At 42.2% G+C, this 19,668-nt stretch overlaps 1 protein-coding gene across 2 annotated transcripts; it reads left to right on the top strand.

Annotated features, from left to right (window-relative positions):
• The first annotated feature begins 1,006 nt into the window (after positions 1–1,006).
• On the top strand, positions 1,007–19,584 carry rp1l1a (rp1 like 1a). 2 transcript variants are annotated; one of them, XM_005933936.2, is made up of 8 exons: positions 1,007–1,191; positions 7,159–7,411; positions 8,212–8,610; positions 8,705–8,948; positions 9,058–13,808; positions 14,292–15,260; positions 15,356–16,369; positions 17,097–19,584. In XM_005933936.2, the coding sequence occupies exons 2-8, from the start codon at positions 7,178–7,180 to the stop codon at positions 17,526–17,528; spliced, it is 8,043 nt and encodes a 2,680-aa protein (XP_005933998.1). In that variant the 5' UTR covers positions 1,007–1,191; positions 7,159–7,177; the 3' UTR covers positions 17,529–19,584. The 2 variants fall into 2 exon arrangements, with proteins under 2 accessions (XP_005933998.1, XP_005933997.1); XM_005933935.3 differs by lacking the exon at positions 1,007–1,191 and adding an exon at positions 2,556–5,166.
• The last annotated feature ends 84 nt before the right edge of the window (positions 19,585–19,668 follow it).

Below are 19,668 nucleotides of genomic sequence, written 5' to 3'. Positions count from 1 at the left end.
ACCTACATACAAAATAAGCGTCCTAATTAGGATTAAGAACCATTCATAATCAGTATTCACAGATTTCAATATAATACAATAGTTTTAGGGTGGACCCTTCAGTTATTAAACCCAAGGCAACATTGTGTAGACTCATCACTGTGCATTACATATGCCAATTACAAGAGTGGAGAATAGGTCTGTAGTCTGTCACGTGCCTGTGTGCAAGCAAGAGCTACGCCTGCTCGTCTACTAAGCTAAACTGTCACCCTAGCAGCTCCACTTTTAACAAACAAATACATTCTGCTGTTAAAGCCAGTTTCTTCCAGCTGAGGGCCCTTGCAAAGATTAAGACAATTCTCTCATCTGCTGATTTTGAGAAAGTAATGCCAGTGCCTTCCAGAATTTTAGGATCCTTTTGTTTATTATTAAGGCAAAAAATAGATCAGCACTTTCTTACATTTTTGAACTTTTAACTCTATGCACACTCCTAGATCATTAAGGTTAACTGACTAGATGCTTCTAGTTGTTCTGGTTGTTTAAATCAGGCCTTTTTCTTTAGTTGCACCTAAAATTTGGAACAGTCTTCCTCTTCAAAGTAGGACCTCCCCAGTACTCAACATCTTTGAAGCTCACTCGAAGACAGATCGTACCTCCCTTGTGTTTTTCTTTTATTTAGTTTAGTTTATGTTTTTTTCCTGTATTGTCCTTACTTTACTTTACTTTATTTATTTATATAGCACTCTTCACAGGATAAGAACCACAAAGTGCTTCACAATAATATAAAACTGATATACATAAAATAGCACAATCAAATATTCAACACAAATTTAGTTAAAAGCCAATCTAAATGAGTCTTGTTACTTTATTGCTTTCACAATAAATAAACTGATTGGACTTGATTTTCCGAGCTGTGCAGTTTGTGTGTTTACGTTCAATCCTGCCGTTTTTACTGAAAGGCTTTCAAGTCATTACTTTGAAAGTCTTAATCGCTGTACTTCCGGGTTTTCATGCCGCGGACTTGCAGCGTGCGTGAACGCGCGCGCCAGCAACCTGTGCTCACTTCTCAAATCTCAGATAGCGAGCTCGCGGCGCTGTCTGCCGCTGACCACACCTGACTTTATTATCACTCTGTTATCAAACTGCTTCTTTATCGGGATCTACACTCGGACACTGATCCTCACTGGTTCCTTCCAGCATGTTTCCTCACAGGTAAGATGAACCTCTCTTTCTCACCTGTTGCTTTACAAACACCTGCTTCTCTGAACTTAGACAAAGCTGAACATCTGTGGTAAGGTTCTGTGTTTGGGTGTTTTCAATTTAATTTAATTTATTTTAGTGAGAATACAAACCCCAATGAGCAAGTGCTCATATATCCAGAAGGCTTGTGTTTGTGTATGTGGTCCAGTTGTGGGAATAAGGTCATCACACACCTGCTTATAGGATAAGAGACAAAAGGGATTGAGCAAAGGAGTGAGCGCACTTCCAAAAATAGGCCACCGCATGCGGAATAATCTCTGCTCTGTTTTCATTTTCATTTTTTCTGCTGGCTGAAGTGATCACACAAGAGCAAGAGCAGAACTTCTCTCCTTTTTCAGTCAGTTTTAAGGTGAACATGTTCAAATTCAGTGATTCACTGTGTTCATATCACAAAGGAAAGTACTCCTGCAGGACTGAAGCCTATACCCATGTGTAACATCATCAGGCAAAGCGCACAGGTGAGGAACTGCTTGATTTATCCTCTAGGAATACACATTAGTACCAAAACTTTCTCAGAGAGCAGCATCCTGACGCCTCACTGTGATGCCTCAGGTTCCTGTCAGCACCGGAACTACTCATCCTTGACTTCCTGTCTACCCAGAATCCCCCTGAGGGCCACCTACCTCTCCTCTGTCTCTCATTAAGGCTGTGAAGCAGATACAGATTGATGAAATGAGGAGTTACATAAGTTTTACTTATGCAATAAGACACTTCGATAAAACCAAGACATATTTCAAGGACATTTTGAGCCTGTAGATGGAAATAATAAATGTCCCTGGTGTTTTTAAAAGTGTAAAAAGACGTGTTTGATTCTGTTTTTCTTCTTCTGCTCTTACTAGAGATTATTTTTAACTCCACAACACAGCATGCCCCTGAACAGCGGTACCAAACACTGCTCTGATTAAACATCTGTAACAAACCAACCTGTTGAGTAATAATTTAATTTGTCACCTTAAAAAATGAAATAAAATAGAAAAAAATAAAATAAAAGCTTTTTCTGCTTGCAATGTATTTACAAGATCTGCAGCTAAGCCTCAGCAAAAAGCAGCAATACTGGTGAATTTTTCAAAACTATGGAGGCCCAGAACAGCCAAACTATATAAATGATGATTAATTTTAAACAGTTTACTGTTAATGGCACTTAACATAAAATATATATTTTAAAAAATGTATACAGAAATTTAAATTGATGTTTTCAGATGTTTTTTTTTTTTATTTCCTTAATTTATTTACTTTTCCATTTAATTTATTTTTACATGTATTCATTCCATTTGTATTTCCCGTTTGTTTGTTTGTTTGTTTGTTTGTTTGTTTGTTTGTTTGTTTGTTTTGGGGGGTTGTCTCTTGCTTCATTTCTTTTCTGCTTGTGTATAAACGTGATGTGGCTGCCATTCAAAGGGTATCGTGGGGTTTACATGGCACCTGTTGGCTCATGTATACACATCTTACGCTCCACACTGTCAGCTGGGGAAGAGTGTTTTGAAAAGAATAAGAGATTGAGGTTGTTGTTGATGACGTTAGCTTGACCACATGTATATTTTCTTAAAATTATTATTATAAACAAATCAGGTCAGCAGCTAAATAGGACATATCCAGACCAAGGAAATCGCAGACTTACAACAGCAACACTAACAGAAAAACAATCATCGGAACAGGAGTTTAGTAGGAACAGTGTGCAAAGGGGGCCATTCTCATTCCCAATGTGCAACATACCGCCGATTTGTCACGTCCCAAGGCGTCCCATAGGAACACGAAAGGTAACTTTCCGCGTCCCTGTGATATGCGCCGGATTGTGGATGCAATCCAATAGACTCCCGGCAGTAACACACATTCCAGCCGTGTATTCCAGCCCTAACCCTAACCTTAATCCTAATGATAAACACAGTCTTAATCATATTAGATAGTGTTTTCCAAAGCGATTAATGATGAGAAAGTAAAATAAATGTACATGTGTTGATTCATTCCAAAAGGTTCTCATGTTTCCGAACGCGTAACGTACAGACGGCTGTGGTGACTGAAAGCGTAACATACTGAGGATTTGTCACATAGCGTCGGTATGTTACACTTTGGGATGAGAACGTGTTGGTGCAAAGACCCACTGTGTGAGGACGCTTAACCATGTTGCCTCACTGATCAACTAAAGGATGGGATAAAATAAATGCTAATAGTATTTATAACAATACTTTAAGAAATAACTATAATCCTTGTCCTGCTATATGCTGGCATCATAAGTATACATATAGTATTTTAACACCCAAATACCCACCTATGACAAGAAGAAAACAATATGTGTATACATATGCCAATGCTATAAGGTTCTATGGGGGTGATTAAGCTTGGTGATTTAATAGTAAATACATTAGAGGATTACCTAGGCAACCATAACCTGGAACATCAAGTGTCTTTGGTGAAAGTCTTTTCCACCAGTGCGATATTTGAATGTGCTCCAATCTTATTCCTATGCTAACGGGAGCTAAAATGACCATGTGTAATGTGGCCAGCGTCACTTATGAATCCGCAAATAATTAACACTCTGTCTCTAACACGCTTTATATGCATGTTTGTGTGAGCCTCTTTTCACTCACTGTTTTGTGTTAGTACCATCTCCCGACCACAGTGGGCAGTTCTTTTCCAGATAATAAAAAACTTAAAATATGAAAAAGCTGGCAACAGGCTGTTGAAATTATCGGAGCCAATAGCAGCTAAAGAGCTTGTTAAGTTTGGACGTGTTCTTTAGGTACAGATATAGACCGTTAATCCCACTAAAAGAAAAGATAATGGAATAAGAACTGTGGATATAAATAATATGCCATCCGCTTACCCACACTGGGAAAGCAATACACAACATTCATATTTATCATTTAGAATACCTACTAGACAAATACTTTTTTTTTCTTTCTGCAAGCTGCTGTGCAACCCACCTTGCCCTTCAGCTCCTCCTTTCATGCTGTGTCCAGCCTGATCAATGCCACAACTGTTGTCTCTGGTGCTGGTTTTGTGCTAGGGCTTGCTGCTGCTCTTTCCCCTTCTGGCTTTGTGAGATGGTGCTTTGCCAGACTGAGACAATCAGCTGGTCGTGATTGGTTCATTACAGATTTACTGCTACTCTGTCTGTAGTATTAGATGGGGTTTTTTTTGCCAGGGCAGCAGTTGGTGGTTTCAGGGGTTTCTAGACAGGAGGAACCCTGCTGTTAGACAGGTTGTGTGTAATTACAATCCTCCAACTAGATCCCTGTGTGTGAGGAAGACACAGATAGAGGGCGTTATATGTGCTAAAACCTGTGGCCTCTGCACCAACTCTGCAACCAGAATGTGAAAACCGACTGCCTTTATCTGACTTTATCTAAGTCAGACTTTTTTTAAGACTTTATCTACCTAACTTTGTCCTTCGGCGTCCTGTAACTTTCATGTTGACATGATTCAAATTATAATTTCACTAACAATCTAAACATCTTTGATATATTTGCCACTTGCCTATTAATATTTCTATTCAATCTCAATAATTCAACCTCACAACTACAAATTAGCATATGTGTCTTCTGCTGCTCAGGTGCGGCATGCATAAGAGCATCACTTGCCTTATTAACGTCTTGGCCTCACCATAGCAACCCCTCCTTCTCCCACACACACACAGAGGTTCTTAAGCAGGCTTTTCATTCTATCCTTAGCCTCACCCCTCCTGTCTTCTCCTATCTCCTCAGTTCTCCTCTCTCCACCCCCACTCCCTTCCTCCCTCCTCTTGTCCATCTGCCATTTTACCCTGAGAGCTGGAGAGTGGAATCAGGGACTCTGCTTTATATGTACACTCGGGGATCGCCACCATACACACTTGCACAATTACTGCAAACCAGTCTCCTGGTCTGACTAGATATCCACAAATTTCTCTTCAGCTTTTCCATACCTCTTTGGACCATGCTTCCTGAATATGTGAGTAGTGCAACTAATACATGTGGCATGGAAAAAGTGGTTGTTAATTAGTGGCAGCAGTCATTCTCCTGTTCTTTTACGACAACGGTAAGCATCTTCAAATCATTTGAAAAAGATTCTAAACGAGCAAAAACATTAAATCTGCTATAATAATGCTTTCATGGGAAAATAATAGAGCTTCATGTTGAAAAGGCTTAAACCTACAATGCTGTTATCTGTTAATGGTTTGCTTCAGTGTAATGTGTTAAAGGCTAATATATGTGAGTCAGAGTTTTGTATTGGAAAGAAAAATCTGTGTGTTAGATATGAAATGATCAGTCCATCGAGCAGTCCGTCCACAGCTTTTCATTTAACAGATGAGTCATTTATTCTGCTTAAATGTGAGAACTTTAAGCTTTGTTTGTCATATATAAACTGGGACTGTTGGTGTGCTTCTAAAAAAATAGTTTTTAAGAAGAATTTGTAAATCATTAAGTCTAAAAATAGCACTGAAGAAACTAGATGAGATTAACAGAAAGTGAAAATATTCCTTTATTCCACTTCTAAAATCTGATATATTGATTCCATTAAATCTTGAATGGCAGTGAGAAAGAAGCAGAGGGTGATAATGAAACACTAACTGAATGTGTTTATGTGTCTGAAAGCTCTAAGCTAACATTTGCTTGGATTAACTTGCCTCTTTGCTGGAAAAACTTGCTTAGTGCACATGGACGTCAGCATAGCTGTAAGCCTAAGACCTTCCTTTAGTCCCACAGCATAATCACCTTCCCACAGCTTCAGTGGTTGCTTTTCATGTTGCACATCAAAAGCAACTTTGTTGTCCATTTCAGAAGAAAGCCAGAATAAGTTATTATGAGATCGACTGAGTTAGTTTCAAGTGTAAAATAAACGTTACAGTCAGTTTTATTTATGCTGTTCTACACTGAAAACCTGTTTAACATGTCCCTAAATGTTGGGTTAACTGTGCCCTTCATAGAATTTTAAATGATATGTTTGATGTAATGTTATTAGGAAAGACTGAGCTAAAGAGGCATTAAGAAGCAGTGTCAACACTGATTTGGCCTCGTGAGACTTAAAAGCCTGCTAAGCCCATCAGAAGACATAACAGGAAACAATCAAGAGGCACATTGTGACCACATGCACTGAGTAGAAAAAGTGATATTTGTCTTGATGCTGAAGGATTTAAGGGTCACCACAGCAGATCTCTCAACATACACGTGAAATTAGCTTGTGGTTTTTATAACTATTATATAAGCTAATATGTGTGTCGATACAGACCTGAAACCCATCAAAACTCAAAACTAACAAGTAGTTATTTGCAGTGTTCATCTATGTTCATCCATGTGTTGTAAAACTAGAGAAAAAAGCTAAATGTTTGAAATACTCAGCATATGTTATGTAAGCTGATTGATGCTGCCTTTCCAGAAGCAGGGCAGAAACTTTTTACGTCTGTTCCAAACAGGATTTCTATACGTGTCCTAGGCCACACTAATAAAAATAGCTCCCTGTGCGAAGCTCCGCCTTTAACATCCATGTAAATATAGCATTTGTCTACAGTTTATCTTGTTAATTCACAGTAAAGTATGTGGCTTGTTTTTGTTGAACTTTTGTAGGATTTGCAGTTCTTATTCAAAAAACAAATTGAAACTGATCAATGATCATCAATGATCAAGGGGGGGACTGCACAGAATATTTTGAGGGAATCCAGGTAAATGTCTTTTTCTAGAAAATCATTACAGAAACAAGACATTCACCTCAGCAGCTGGAAAAGTGACAGCTTATTATTAGAATTTAGTTGTAAACGATACAGAAGGTTTTTCCCACCAATGTCAGCTAGTCCTTTCAGCGGATGTCCTGTCCTAAATCCTTCATTAATCATCCTGATTAAGACTTGTTCTTCTTGTGAGTGTGATTAGCACGCACGGGATCAGAAAAATAAACAGAAACCTGCAGAAAAAAATAAACATGTTCTTATCTTTGTGTGTTTCCCAGGTGTATGTGAGACCACAGCATGCATTCGGTCCAGACAGGGCTGTGGAACCCCCGGCCCCCATTTAAACATGTCTTCCCCATCCCTGCCCCGCCCCCTTCCAACTCGCGCCCCGCTCACGTGAGCTCAACCACCCCAGCCAAACGGATCACATTCTACAAAAGTGGTGACAGCCAGTTTGGGGGCGTCAGGATGGCCATCCACAAGCGCAGCTTCAAATGCTTTGACGCCCTGCTGGACGACCTTTCTCAAAAGGTTAGATGAACTGTAGTAGAGACTTCTTTTGAAGCTGAATGCTTAGATGCATGCATATGGGTCAGGGCAGGGGTGTCAAACATTAGGCCTGGGGACTAAAACTGAAGAGTAAAAGACTCCAATATGACCCTTGGACAGCTTTGCAAAATGTGAAGTAGGATATAAATGTATAAATTTTAGACTTTTAACTGTATTTAAGCATTTCCTACTGATAAAGACCTCTCTCATGGCCATCCATACGACACAAAAGTAATATCACAGTGTAAAAAACAAAACAAAAACACAAGAACAGACATTTTCTGTCAATTAACAAAAATGTTATGCTTTATAATTACAGGACAGTCTGAGCAATGAACTACCACAACATTTTCTTTCATTTTATACATTTATCAAATAGTTTCACTCATCTGGCCCACTAAGATATAAGGTGCGGCATGCTGTATGTGGCTTTGACTTTACTGATGCAGGTCTTTTCACCTCTTAACATCCACGCTAATCAAAGGTTATGGTTGGGTTTTGCTTTAGCCACATGATAAATAAGCAATTTTTCAGGAACTGTTGATTTCAAATTAAATCCCAATTATTTTGTCATTACATGTTCGAAACAACTGAAAATCCTACAAAATAGGGTGGATATTTAACAAACCCTAGATGGGTCATCTAGGGTGGATGTTAAGTGGCTAAAACGGCGCTTGTCCTGATCAGCAGTGCTTTATACAATGTAGGGAGAGCAATACATGGATACGAGATAGAGACAGATTAACAGTCACATTTGATATTTATGTACAATTTGTCCACAGGTGCCGCTGCCATTTGGTGTGCGGACTGTGACCACCCCTCGTGGCACTCACACCATCAAACACCTGGAGCAGCTCCAGGATGGTGGCTGCTACCTCTGCTCTGACCGACGCCAGGCGAAGCCAGTAAACATGGAGCTGGTCAACAAACACTCAGGCATCTGGTACCATCACAACCGGAGGCCCCAGAGGCCTGAAACGTCATCCGCAACACCACCTGGCCATTTGCATATGCCTTACAGACAGCGACGGATCTTGCTCGTGAAGAACAGCGAACCGGGGATGAGGAGGAGCGTGGTCCTGAGCAGAAGGACAGCCAGGAGCCTGAGAGCTTTTTTAGATGAGGTGTCCGAAGTGATGCAGTTTCATGTCCGCAAGATCTACACTGTAGAGGGACGCAGGGTAAAAAGTTATATTTATTTGAATTTGCATAGTAAAACTTTGCAAAGGTTGCTCATTTTAGTGAAAACTGTTGACTCTAGTGAATTGTTTCCAGATTGACAGCGTTCAAAGCCTGATGACTTGTCCAGGTGTTCTGGTATGTGTTGGCCGGGAAGCCTTCAGCCCCTTGCTGATAAACTTTATTAGGAAAACTTCAGAAGAGAAACTCCCTGGTCTGGGTCCCCGGACTCCTGGAAATGGGGCACGATCCCCTGCTACTCAAGGAATAAGGTCCCCACCTCATGGAGCTCAATCCAGAGCCAGTGAGTACAGCGAAGGACATGAAAGCAAGAAAAATGGTGAGTTTTTTAGACAACTGGGCAAGTTAACAACAGACAAGTTTTAAAAGGTACAAGAAAAAGAGGGAATACATTTTGTTAAATATTGTACTTTTCTCTTTTCCTTCAGTTAACTTTGGTCTGGAAACCAAAAAGAGCATCATTCACCCTCGTTCTGATTCCTCAAACCGCTCGGCACGTTTCTCTTTTTCCTCTGAAAAGTCATATGGCAATGGTGTCACTGCATGCCCCCAGGGAAAGCCAGCCATTATGAATGATGACATTGAAAAGCGTGTTCTGGTAAATAAAGATGGCAGCCTCTCGGTGGAGATGAGGGTGCGTTTTCACCTCCAGAATGACGAGACCCTCCAGTGGTCCACTCAAATTAAAAAATCTCCATCTCTGAGCAATGAATGTTGCCCTCTAAGTCAGGCTCAGCCTCATTATCTCCAGCAGGGCCAGTCAGAAAGTTGTTCTGACCCTGATTCAACATCCTTTGATCAGTACGGTGTGGACTATTCCAGCCAGCCGCTGCAGTGCGAGTTGGAAGGGAACCGCTGCCCGTGTTGCCATCAGAGGCATGAACAGCATTACGACTTATGGGAAAACCCTGCACACAGCCATAAATCAGCTCCTGTTCCACCCCCACATGCACCCAGCCACACCCACAGTATGATGAGACATACGCACTCTTCTAGCTCTTCCTCATCGTGCAATTCAAGAAGGGTGGTGCGCTGCAGAGCACGGCTCTCCAGCTGCGGCGGTGGCTCAGGTTCAGAGCAGAGCAAACTGGTCCAGGAGGAAATGTGTGTAACCGAGCAGGTTGAGCACAGATTAGAGGTAGAGCAGGATGGGGACACCCATATTGAGGTACACAAGGTGAGCCGGTGTTGCAGTCGAAGTGAAGTGGTTGTCGCGGACAGTAACCTTCAACCACTCAGAAGAAAGTCAGCTGAAGACGAAGAAGATCGCCCGCCATCAGCAGTCAGCAGCTCCTCACATGTCCTTCAGTCGTTGAAAGAGGATGAAGATGATGAGGACGATGATCTGCCACCAAGCATCTCACGGTGTTACCATAGCAATGAACCGTCCCCAACCCCTGAAACTCAACTGCACGAAAAGCCAATAAATGACATCTCAGCCAATTCTTTCCACTCTACCAAACACAAGGAGCAGGAAGAGCTAGGAAGCAGGGCAGTGTCTGCAGCCTCTTCCTGTCTCTGTGGAGGAGCTGCCGCTTGCTCAGCTGGCCCAGATGAGGTAGATCAAGTCCCTTGCAACACATCTAAAATAAGCGTAACCAGGATGTCAGAATCAGAGGAAGGAGGGGCCTGTGATGATGATGAAGGGATAAAGAGAGCTGTAAGTGACTTGTCAAATCACACAGGACTCTCAGCAAGCTCTCAAAAGTCAGCGACTTCCAGCGTGTGTCCGAATTGCGGGGGCTGCAAACGCAAGGTCGATTCTGTTTCCGGTGGCAGGGAATTACAGAGAACCAATCGTTCCAACCAAGCCTCTCCCCTTCCTAACAGTGATGATGCTGCCTCAGATGTTTCTACCCAATCCAACAAAACCAACCTCACCAATAATGGACGCCTCTCTGCCACACCAAATATCTTGGAGGGCAAAGTATCCAGTGCCATGTCTAGAACATCCAGTCCTCAGGCAACACAAAAAGAGAAAGAAAGGGCTCCCAGTGCTACTTCAGCTACAAGCCACAGGTCCAATAGATCACACAACTCTGGCTGTAAGGGCAGCACTGATATTCGTGCAAAAAAAGAGGACAAGAGAAGCTTCAGCGTAGTGTCAAATCAGTCTGCAAAGTCCAGCAAGTCTGAACACACAAGTGAAGCTCCTGATATCAGTTCAAGGGAGACAGCAGTCAGCGAGAACACTGTAGAAAGAGCAGTCAGCTCCTTGTCAGCCAAATCTTGTGTTTCAGCTCAGACTGATGCATCAGTCAAGTCTCGTAACTCCACCTGTCAGTCAGGAGCTAAAGGCACATCCCAAAGTGACAATCCAGCTGTAGAAGAGCATGACCCAAACAACAGAGCTCCCAGTAGCCTCTCTGTGAAGTCAAATGTGTTTGCAAAGGCTGAAAAGGCTGAAAGACCTGATAGTGCTAGATCAAAAAACTCAAATATTTCTGTAAAGTCCAGCATATCTCAGAGGTCGACTTGCAGTAACTGTGTAAAAGCGACAGGAGTTGAAGCTACCATAAAGGTAACTGGAAAAGGAACAGAAACAGAGGTAGAGGAAAGACCAACAAGTGCAATGTCATCAAAGTCCAACCTGTCTGCAAAGTCTATTAAATCCCATAAGTCCACTAAAGCCTCAGAGCCTGGGGGAGAGGGAGAAGAAAGGGCACCAAGTCAAATGTCTGGCACGTCAGTTAAATCGAACAAGTCTGCTAAGTCTACAAAGTCGTTCAGGTCTAAATGTGATGGCAATGAAATGGTGACATGTTCAAGCTCAAAGACAGCAGATGAAGCTGAAGAAAAAAGGAACAATCTTAAACTGGTAAATAATGAGAGGACACCCAGTGCAGAGTCCTCCAAATCTCATGAATCTGACAGTAATCAAAACACAGAATCAGACTCCGAAATAGTACACAAAACAGAAAAAGCTGAGAAGCGAACTGCTAGTATTTTATCCCATAAGTCAGCTTCCTCTGCAAAGTCTCACAGTACAAAGATAGAGGGAGATGACATGGTGGACAGAGCCCCTAGTGCCAAGTCCTCCAAGTCCCAGAAGTCAAATCACACAACTGCATCTCCAGTTCCAAGTGAAGCTAAAGAAAATCAGGAGAGGGTGGAAAGTGTCATGTCTGCCAAGTCAAAATCTTCAGTAAGGTCCAACATTTCTCATAAATCAAATTCAAGTGCAAATGTTGTCACCATTAAAACGCCTACAGTTGATGACGAGGAAAATGTGACGAATGAGAGAGCACCAACTGCTGCATCAGGAAGATCAAATGTTTCATCTACAGTGTCTCAAAAGTCAAATTGTAATGGAAAAACTGATATTTCTATTATTGAAACAGCGGATGGAGACAAAAAGGTAACAAATGAGAGTGCACCAAAAATTAAATCTAATGTCCAAACTCTCTCACCTAAGCGAACACGTTCGCCGCGGATGCGCTCTCCCGATGCTTCAGCCGCATCCACCAAAAGTTGTAAGTCTCCTGTGCAGCAGTTGTTGAATGGCTCTGATGCTGGAGACACAAGAGGGCCCAGTGTCTTGTCAGTTCACTCCGCGGGCTCTGCTAAATCTGGCAAATCCAGATGCTGCTGTGGAGCCACTTCAGAATTTGATGAGGCAAAGACGGAAAAGGAGAACAAAGATAAAGAGGTGAAGCTCAAGGTGAAAAGTGAGAATGTTTCTGAGCGAGCAGGCAGCGCCGTGTCATCAGGAGGCACAGACCATCCTTTGAGTCAGAACTCAACAGAATCGGTCTCTCTTGGGTTACCTGAAGAAACATCTGCCTCAGACAGTGGGAAGTGTAGCGTCTGTGTTCACAGAAGTGCTGAGAGCAATGACGAGGGCCAGGCAAAGACCTCAACTCCCAGTCTCCCAAAAAGCCCAGAGGTTTCCACCATGAAGGAGGATGTGGAGATAACGGGGTCCACCGTTTCTCAAAAATCCAACAGTACTGGCAGGAAGAGGGGTTCAGCAGTGGATATCCCAACTATTGAAACTCCATCAGGTGAAGAAAATGGATTGCAAAAGACAGAAAAAGCAGCAAGTACAATTTCAGTCAGAAGCAGCAGGTCTAACAAGTCTTCTTGCAACTGTAAGTCTAAAGAAAAAGATGCTAATGCTAGCTCGACCAAACTTGGAAATGGCAGTGAAACAGAAAATGTGAAGTCTGCTCCAGTGACAAATGGTAGCAACAGCAGGAACTCATCTGCAATGTCATTAGCAGGTGCGAAAGTCCAGATAAAATCCTCTGCAAACACAACAGCAAAAACAGTTCCTGGAAACTCAGAAAATAATGGCATGGAAAATCAAAAAAACCCTAGAGCAGCTAGTGAGGCCAAACAGGAAGAAGACACTGCATACAGTAAAGTAATCTCCTCCCAAAGTCCCTGTTGCCTCAGGGCTGAGTCGGCAGATTTAGCTTCAGATCAGAGTAAAGAAAAAGATCAGGTCGAATGTAAGTCCAGATTTAGCACAGGGAGCGATTGTGGTAGTGTCAAAATGGCCAGCTCTCTGAAGAAAGGAACCCCTATCAAGTCCTCAAGCCCCTGTCCCTTACACAGCAAAGTAGAGACATGCAGTGAAAGCACTTTGTCTCAATCTCTGTCTGCTGCTGACTTGCTAAAGGAAACAATGGCTGCAGCACGCCCATGCAGCCGACAATCTAAAGCCAGTAAGTCCAGTGACAAGTCCAAGAGCAAGAAAAGTGGAATGTGTCAAAGACGCAGCAATCAGATGGATAAAAGAGAGGAACTGACACCTGCCTGTTTGCCCAACACGTCCCCCAGTGAGGTTGTTAGTGACTGGCTGCGAAGTATTCCTGCTAACAGCAGCATGCTAGCACTTGGCGATGAGTTTAATGAGGAAGAGCTGACGCCAAAGGAAATGGAAGAGATGCCTGGAGGAGAGTTAGCACAGGAGAGTCCTGAAGGTGAGAAGTTAGAATTGGAGAAAAAAGGTGACCCTGAAGAGGATGAAGAGAAAGAAGATGAAGCTAAATGTGAGATAGCACAGGAGGAGAAGGGCTCAGATCCAACTTCAGGAGATGCAGAGGGGACTTCTGGTCACCCTAATGCTCTACTATTACAAAGTGAGGCTCTGCCTAGAAGCTGGCAGTCTTCTGCAGCTGTGATGAAAGTTCTTCTAAGTTCTTCTCTGGGTCGATGTAGGAGTATGCCTGAGGTAAGCCAGTTACTTTTTTGTGACAGAAAATTATTCTGCTATACAGAGCTATAGATAAAAAGTTGCATCACCAGAGGCATCTGGAATAAAACTGCCAAGTTTGTGGCAATCACTTGTGAGCAAGTGAGCAACCAAAAGTACTTGACTTGCTAGGAAATGTACCATGTTCATGATCCATTTGACCCTACATAATTAACATGCAAATTTTCAAATTTAGAAGTTATACGTTTTGGGTTAGATATGCCAAATATGTGAAAATGACATGAAAAGAGGTGGATGTTAACATAAACTACCTTCAGTCCTAAACTGGCAACCTGTGTCCCTGCAGATCTTAGATCTTAAATCTAGAAATCCTAAAATTCTGCTCAGTTAATTTCAGGATTTTGAAATTCCTTTTTAACCAGTTGTAATTATTTGAATTTGACTATAATTCCTGCATTGAACATATTCTACATTCTCTGAATGTTTTCTTTTTGATCTTAGGTGTCTCCGGTTTATGGACGCCGACTAAGCACATCAGCCAGGGGTCTTTTGGACTGTTTGGCCCAGCTCCAGCTCATTCAGCCTTCATTGGGCCCTGGCTGTGATGTACAGAAGGGTCGCAGCCAGCAGTATGAAGACATAATGGCTATCCTTCATTCCCTCTGGCTCACTGAGCCTGGGAACATCCAAGCCAAGGAGACAAAGGAGAACAAGAACAGTAGCCCAGAGCAGGTGACACCACCAAGGTCCTCATCTGGGGTGGATATGAGCAGTGGCTCTGCAGGTTCAGGGAAGGAAAATGGCAATCAAGGAGGAGATGAGACACCTCCAAAAGAGAGAGAATCTCTACAAGCACACGAGGTAGCAGAGAACATTGTAGAAGAGGAGGAAGAGGGAAATGAAATGGCAGGAGATACAGATATTGAGACAGAACACAAGGAAACATTCACAGACCAAGCTAAGGCAGACACAGCAGAGGAACCAGCGCAAAGTGAAGAAGCTCCTCAAAAAAGCGAAAGCTCCAAACCCTCAGAGTCATCAGACAAGACCTCTGCCAAAGACAGTTCCAAATCTCCCACCGATAATGAGCACGAGACATTGGAAGACTCTAGTACAGGCACACCCCCAACTGTTCTTCGAGCATCTTTGGCCAAAAGACCATCCCAAGACCCTGACCCAGTGTGGGTACTTCACCTTCTGAAGAAGCTTGAAAAACAGTTTATGGTCCACTACATTAATGCAATGGCAGAGTTCAAAGTTCGATGGGATCTAGATGACAGTCACATCCTGGACACCATGATATGCGAGCTGAGGGATGAGGTGAGCCGACGCATCCAGGGCAGTATTGAACGTGAAATGAGGAAGATTCAGGGTCGAGCGGGGAGAGGTGGTAGGTCACCTCGGCCGCCACAAGGAACACATCTCTCCAGAGAGTCCACTACAACAGAGAAGAGACGTCAGATGTTGAAGGTAAATCTACCACAAACTGTCTTCATAGCAGAGGATACTGCTTGAATAACATAAATTGTTGGATTTAATTTTTGTTTGTTTGTTTGTCTTTTTAGATTATGAAGAAACAGTCGGTGAAGACCAGCGAGTCCCTCAGCGACGGAGAGATGACGGGGGAGTTCAGCGACCAGCGAAGTGACGACGAATACTGTCCATGCGAAGCTTGTGTTCGCAAGAAAATGGCTGCACGGCCTTTCAAAATCAACCCGCTAGCGGCTGAAGCACCGGTGATGAAGGACTTTGACCTACTTAAGATACTTCAGCTGAAGAAAAGCCCAGCCCCTGCAACCGTGCCGCAGCCTGCGGCAGTGGAAGACGAAAGCCAGGTGGCTGTAGACGACGATGGGAGGAATTTAGACGTAGTCCAGGAGGAAGAGGAAGACGAGGAAACCAAAGAGGACATCAGAGCTGTTGTTGTTTTAGAGGAGACGATTGCAGAGGAAGATGAAGAGGCTGAAAAAGAAAACGATGACGGTAAAGCAAGGGAAGAAGAGGAGACAGAAGATGAACAGGAGGAAAATGAGGAAAGTGGTGCAAGCAAAGAGGAGGAGGAAGAAGAAGGAACAAGTGGTGAAGAAGAGAGAGAAGATGAGACATCAGAAACTGGAGAGGAGGATGAAGAACGTCAGTGTAAGTGTACTAGAAACGAGGAGGAGAGTGACCAAGAGGAGGAGGGAGAGGAGCAAACAGGAGAGGATGAAGAAGAGATGGGAGAAGATGAAACAGAGGGAAATGAGGGAGACACAGGAACTGGCGAAGAAGAGGAGACAAGCGACCAAGACACAGTAAAAGAGGCGTCAGTGGGCAAAGGAGAAACCCCAGAAAATGAAGAGAGTGATGAGAGAGTAGACGATAAAGAAAAACCCACAGAGAGTAAAAGAGTGGAAGAGGGGGAGGATAGTGCCGCAGAAACGACAGAAAATGAAAAGTCAATGTTGTCAAAGGAGGTTGCAGAGAGGGACAATGCGTCAGCAGAGGGTGAAGATGACGAGGAAGACGGCACAGGAGAGGGTGAATCGAGTGAGGAACAGGAAGGGGAGGCATCTGAAAAGGAAAGAACCTCGCCACAGGTAAATGTGAACCATGTTTTTACTGAAGTTTATTCAGTAATTATTATGTATAACACAAAGGATAGCATTGTTTTCTTTTTTTCTTTTAAAGGACAGTCCCTTTCATGTTAGTAAAACAGCACTGCACTCATGGAAGTTTAACCGCATTGATTAAAGATGTCAGATAGGCCAACAAACATGATCAGACTGACTCTCCAGCTTAATTTTGACTCCCCTTTAGTGCCGTGCAGTACCGCAAATTATTGTATCAATCCAATACAAAGTGAATACAAAACACCACTGAGTCCCTGAACAACAAACTGCGCTGTTCCTTAAAGAGGAATCTGACCTATTGCATCCTCACCACTAATTCTAAGCCTGTGGGAAAAGATAATCTCGCCATCCAATTAGAGAGCCTGAACAAATCTGTTTTGTTTGGCACCAACATGAAGCTTCCGCTGATGGACGTATGCTGCTTTTGCCAGTTACAGAAAAAGCTTCAACATGTTAAAAATACTTTTAAACTGTGTATTTTTGCCTCCATCGGAACCTGAAACCGGTTAAGGATCAGTTTGGTGATATTATTTACTGGCACCTCCCTGCACTGATTAACTCATTTTAATCTCACACATTAATTTGGTGGTACTATGTAAGCATCTTGTAGATGTAATTACAGCACTCTAATGCCCAATTCATCTAATTAAAACTGCTCAGAAATCATTTATTGTTATCTCATTTAACCCTACAGGGGCAGGACGCGATTCCAGCTGCCTGCATGACCGAGGGAGAGGAGGCAGACGCGGAAGACTCGGACATAGATAGCAAACGTTCGAGCGACACCACTGCTGACAAATCGGGATCGGAGGAGAAGGAAGAGAGTGGAGAAGACAAAGATGAGGAGGAAGATGCTGTTAAAGAGTTCAAGCCAGAGGAAGAGGAAGAGGATAAGGCAAATGGAAGCAAAGGAGAGGATGGTGCTCTTCTGCATCAGTTCACCAGAACCTCAGTGGAGTCCCAGCCTGGCTCATTGGAGGACATCGACGCTGAGTCCCCACAAAATCCTGTGGACTCCACTGAAGTGTCCAAAACGGCTGACAGCATATCCACAGGTGGTAGCAATGGCCAGAGAAGGAGCCGGTCACCAGCCAAGGTCAAGCAACTCAAACCGAAAGAGGGTTAAGACAAACTGGACAGTTTTTGGATACACCTCAGGACACTTTCAAAGACTATTCGCCAGGTGAATCCCCAACTTAGTGACATAGTTTTAAAAACATAATTTGCTCTTTCTGGGACTACACTGGATCAACATAGGCATTTTTATAGGTTTAAAGACTCACTTAAAAACTTGAAGCACTTTATTAATCCAGATCTTGTTTAGGAGGAACAAAACTGATTTATGTTACAAAAGCAAAATGAAACTTGAAACCAGTCTATTGTACATTTATTGTGTTTATAATGGATCTGTGTATATTTTTGAAGTTAACTGTATGTAAGAAGGCATATGAGAATATATTTTTGAAAAACTAACACTTGGTATCTATGGGTGACTTATCAGAACTCAGTTTTGTGCTCAGTGGACAGATTTATTGCTGTATTGAATGGAATAGCTTTTTATATTTACTACACGTTAGCTCAGCCGTGGCAGTTGTATTTACTTGGGTTATCGGTTCAGTTCTGCGATTATTTCTTGGAGCTGTATCATTGAGTCAGTGCTGGATTCTCAGGGTTTTGGTCACCCAGCTTGCTTTGATTTTTTTACCCTGAAAAACATACTAGAAGTAATCCTTGAAGGTCTTTTATGAACTGTGGGTTTTTTTGTCATATTTCACCCTGCTTATAAAACAAAGTGACTGGGTGTGCATCAGAAGTTAGTGAGGGTGGTCTCTGCTGCTGCAGCTACGGAAAAACCCCAAACTATTCTACTCTACTGCTCTTCAAACCATGTCTTCATTATATATATATTTAGTTGTCAAAACTTGTCATTAAGTGTACAAAGGAAGTCATAAAATGTCATTGTCGTGGAGATTTAAAAAAAGGTAATTTCCTAGCTTACCTATTATCTAACTACTTGTTTAAATCTTTAACCTGTTAAATCAATTGTTTAAACCTATACAAGTCTGTAATGTGATTACATTAGAATCTTTTTTTTGAAAAATAGGCTTGTTTGCTTTCTTGCTGAGCTAGTGTGAAGACTTATCAGCACTATCAAGCGTACACACTTAAAAGCTAGAATTAGCTTAGCTTAGCATAGCTAATTACTGACCTTTAGAGTGTCTAATAAACTAATGTCATTTTTATTGTCCTCTAAACAAAGCTAGCTCACAGTTTCCTTTTTCTTCCAGTTTTAAGTTAAACAAAGCTCATTAACTCCCAACTTTGTATTCATTTAGCATTTAGCTTGCATACATAAATGTTTTCTTAGTCAATTCTTAGCAAGAAAGTAAACAGCTGTATTTTTCAAAATGTCAAAGTATTCTATTTTCAGGTACCTTCAAATAATACATACTGTACTTTAATAACAATGTATTATCTTTGAATTCTTGACAGTTAGAATGTGTTTTAACTGTGCTGTACCTCACTGTATTTATGTAATCCTATTACTGTGATCATACCGTAAATGCTTTTTGTCCCAGGAGAAACAGTGTGCAGCATGTAGCTGCAGGAAATTTTAGGAGACGACAGCCTGACTTTAAGGTTGATGTAAACCTTTCTCTGCTGCTTTGGTAAAGGAGTCTCCTTAGGTGTGTGTTACATGCTGTAGATACTGGCGGAGTTTGCACACCAGCCATGTGGAACAACAGCGTGAAGCGTGTTACTGATGCCTTATTGTATCCATGGTTACATAGAGGATGATCGACACAAACAGAGGAGGAGATCACACTTAAGTTAGTGGCTCTCCATTAGACTCACAAAGCCTGTTAAACAAGCTGGAATGAGTCAAAGCTGCTGTTAATGGCTTCAGGCTTACTCTTCAACTGTATATTAGAGCAGGGACACTGCACACGGTCAGTGTGTGCTCAGGACAGTGAGAATGAGGCGCTTATCTCTTACTGCTTAGTTTGACAAAAGCCTCCTATTTTGTGGTACCAAGAAGGTGTGTGTGCCTATGCTGTTACTGGTCTGTCTGTCCGTCCACTAATCTTAAGCATCACAAAGTGAACATCATGTACTTAGAGCAAATGATTATATGAATGTAATGATACTGACAGAAATAAAATAAATGCACTGAATGGTAATTCTCCAAATGTTCTATAATAATCTGGACACATTTCTGTAACTCAGCAGTGTTTGATGGAGCTGAAACTCCAAGTCAGTTATGC

This window comes from Haplochromis burtoni, unplaced genomic scaffold (assembly GCF_018398535.1).
Source record: "Haplochromis burtoni strain Fernald_Lab_line unplaced genomic scaffold, NCSU_Asbu1 Contig_139, whole genome shotgun sequence".
NCBI lineage: Eukaryota > Metazoa > Chordata > Actinopteri > Cichliformes > Cichlidae > Haplochromis > Haplochromis burtoni.
Note: the sequence above shows the minus strand (reverse complement) of the source record. Positions and strands in the feature narration are given on the sequence as shown.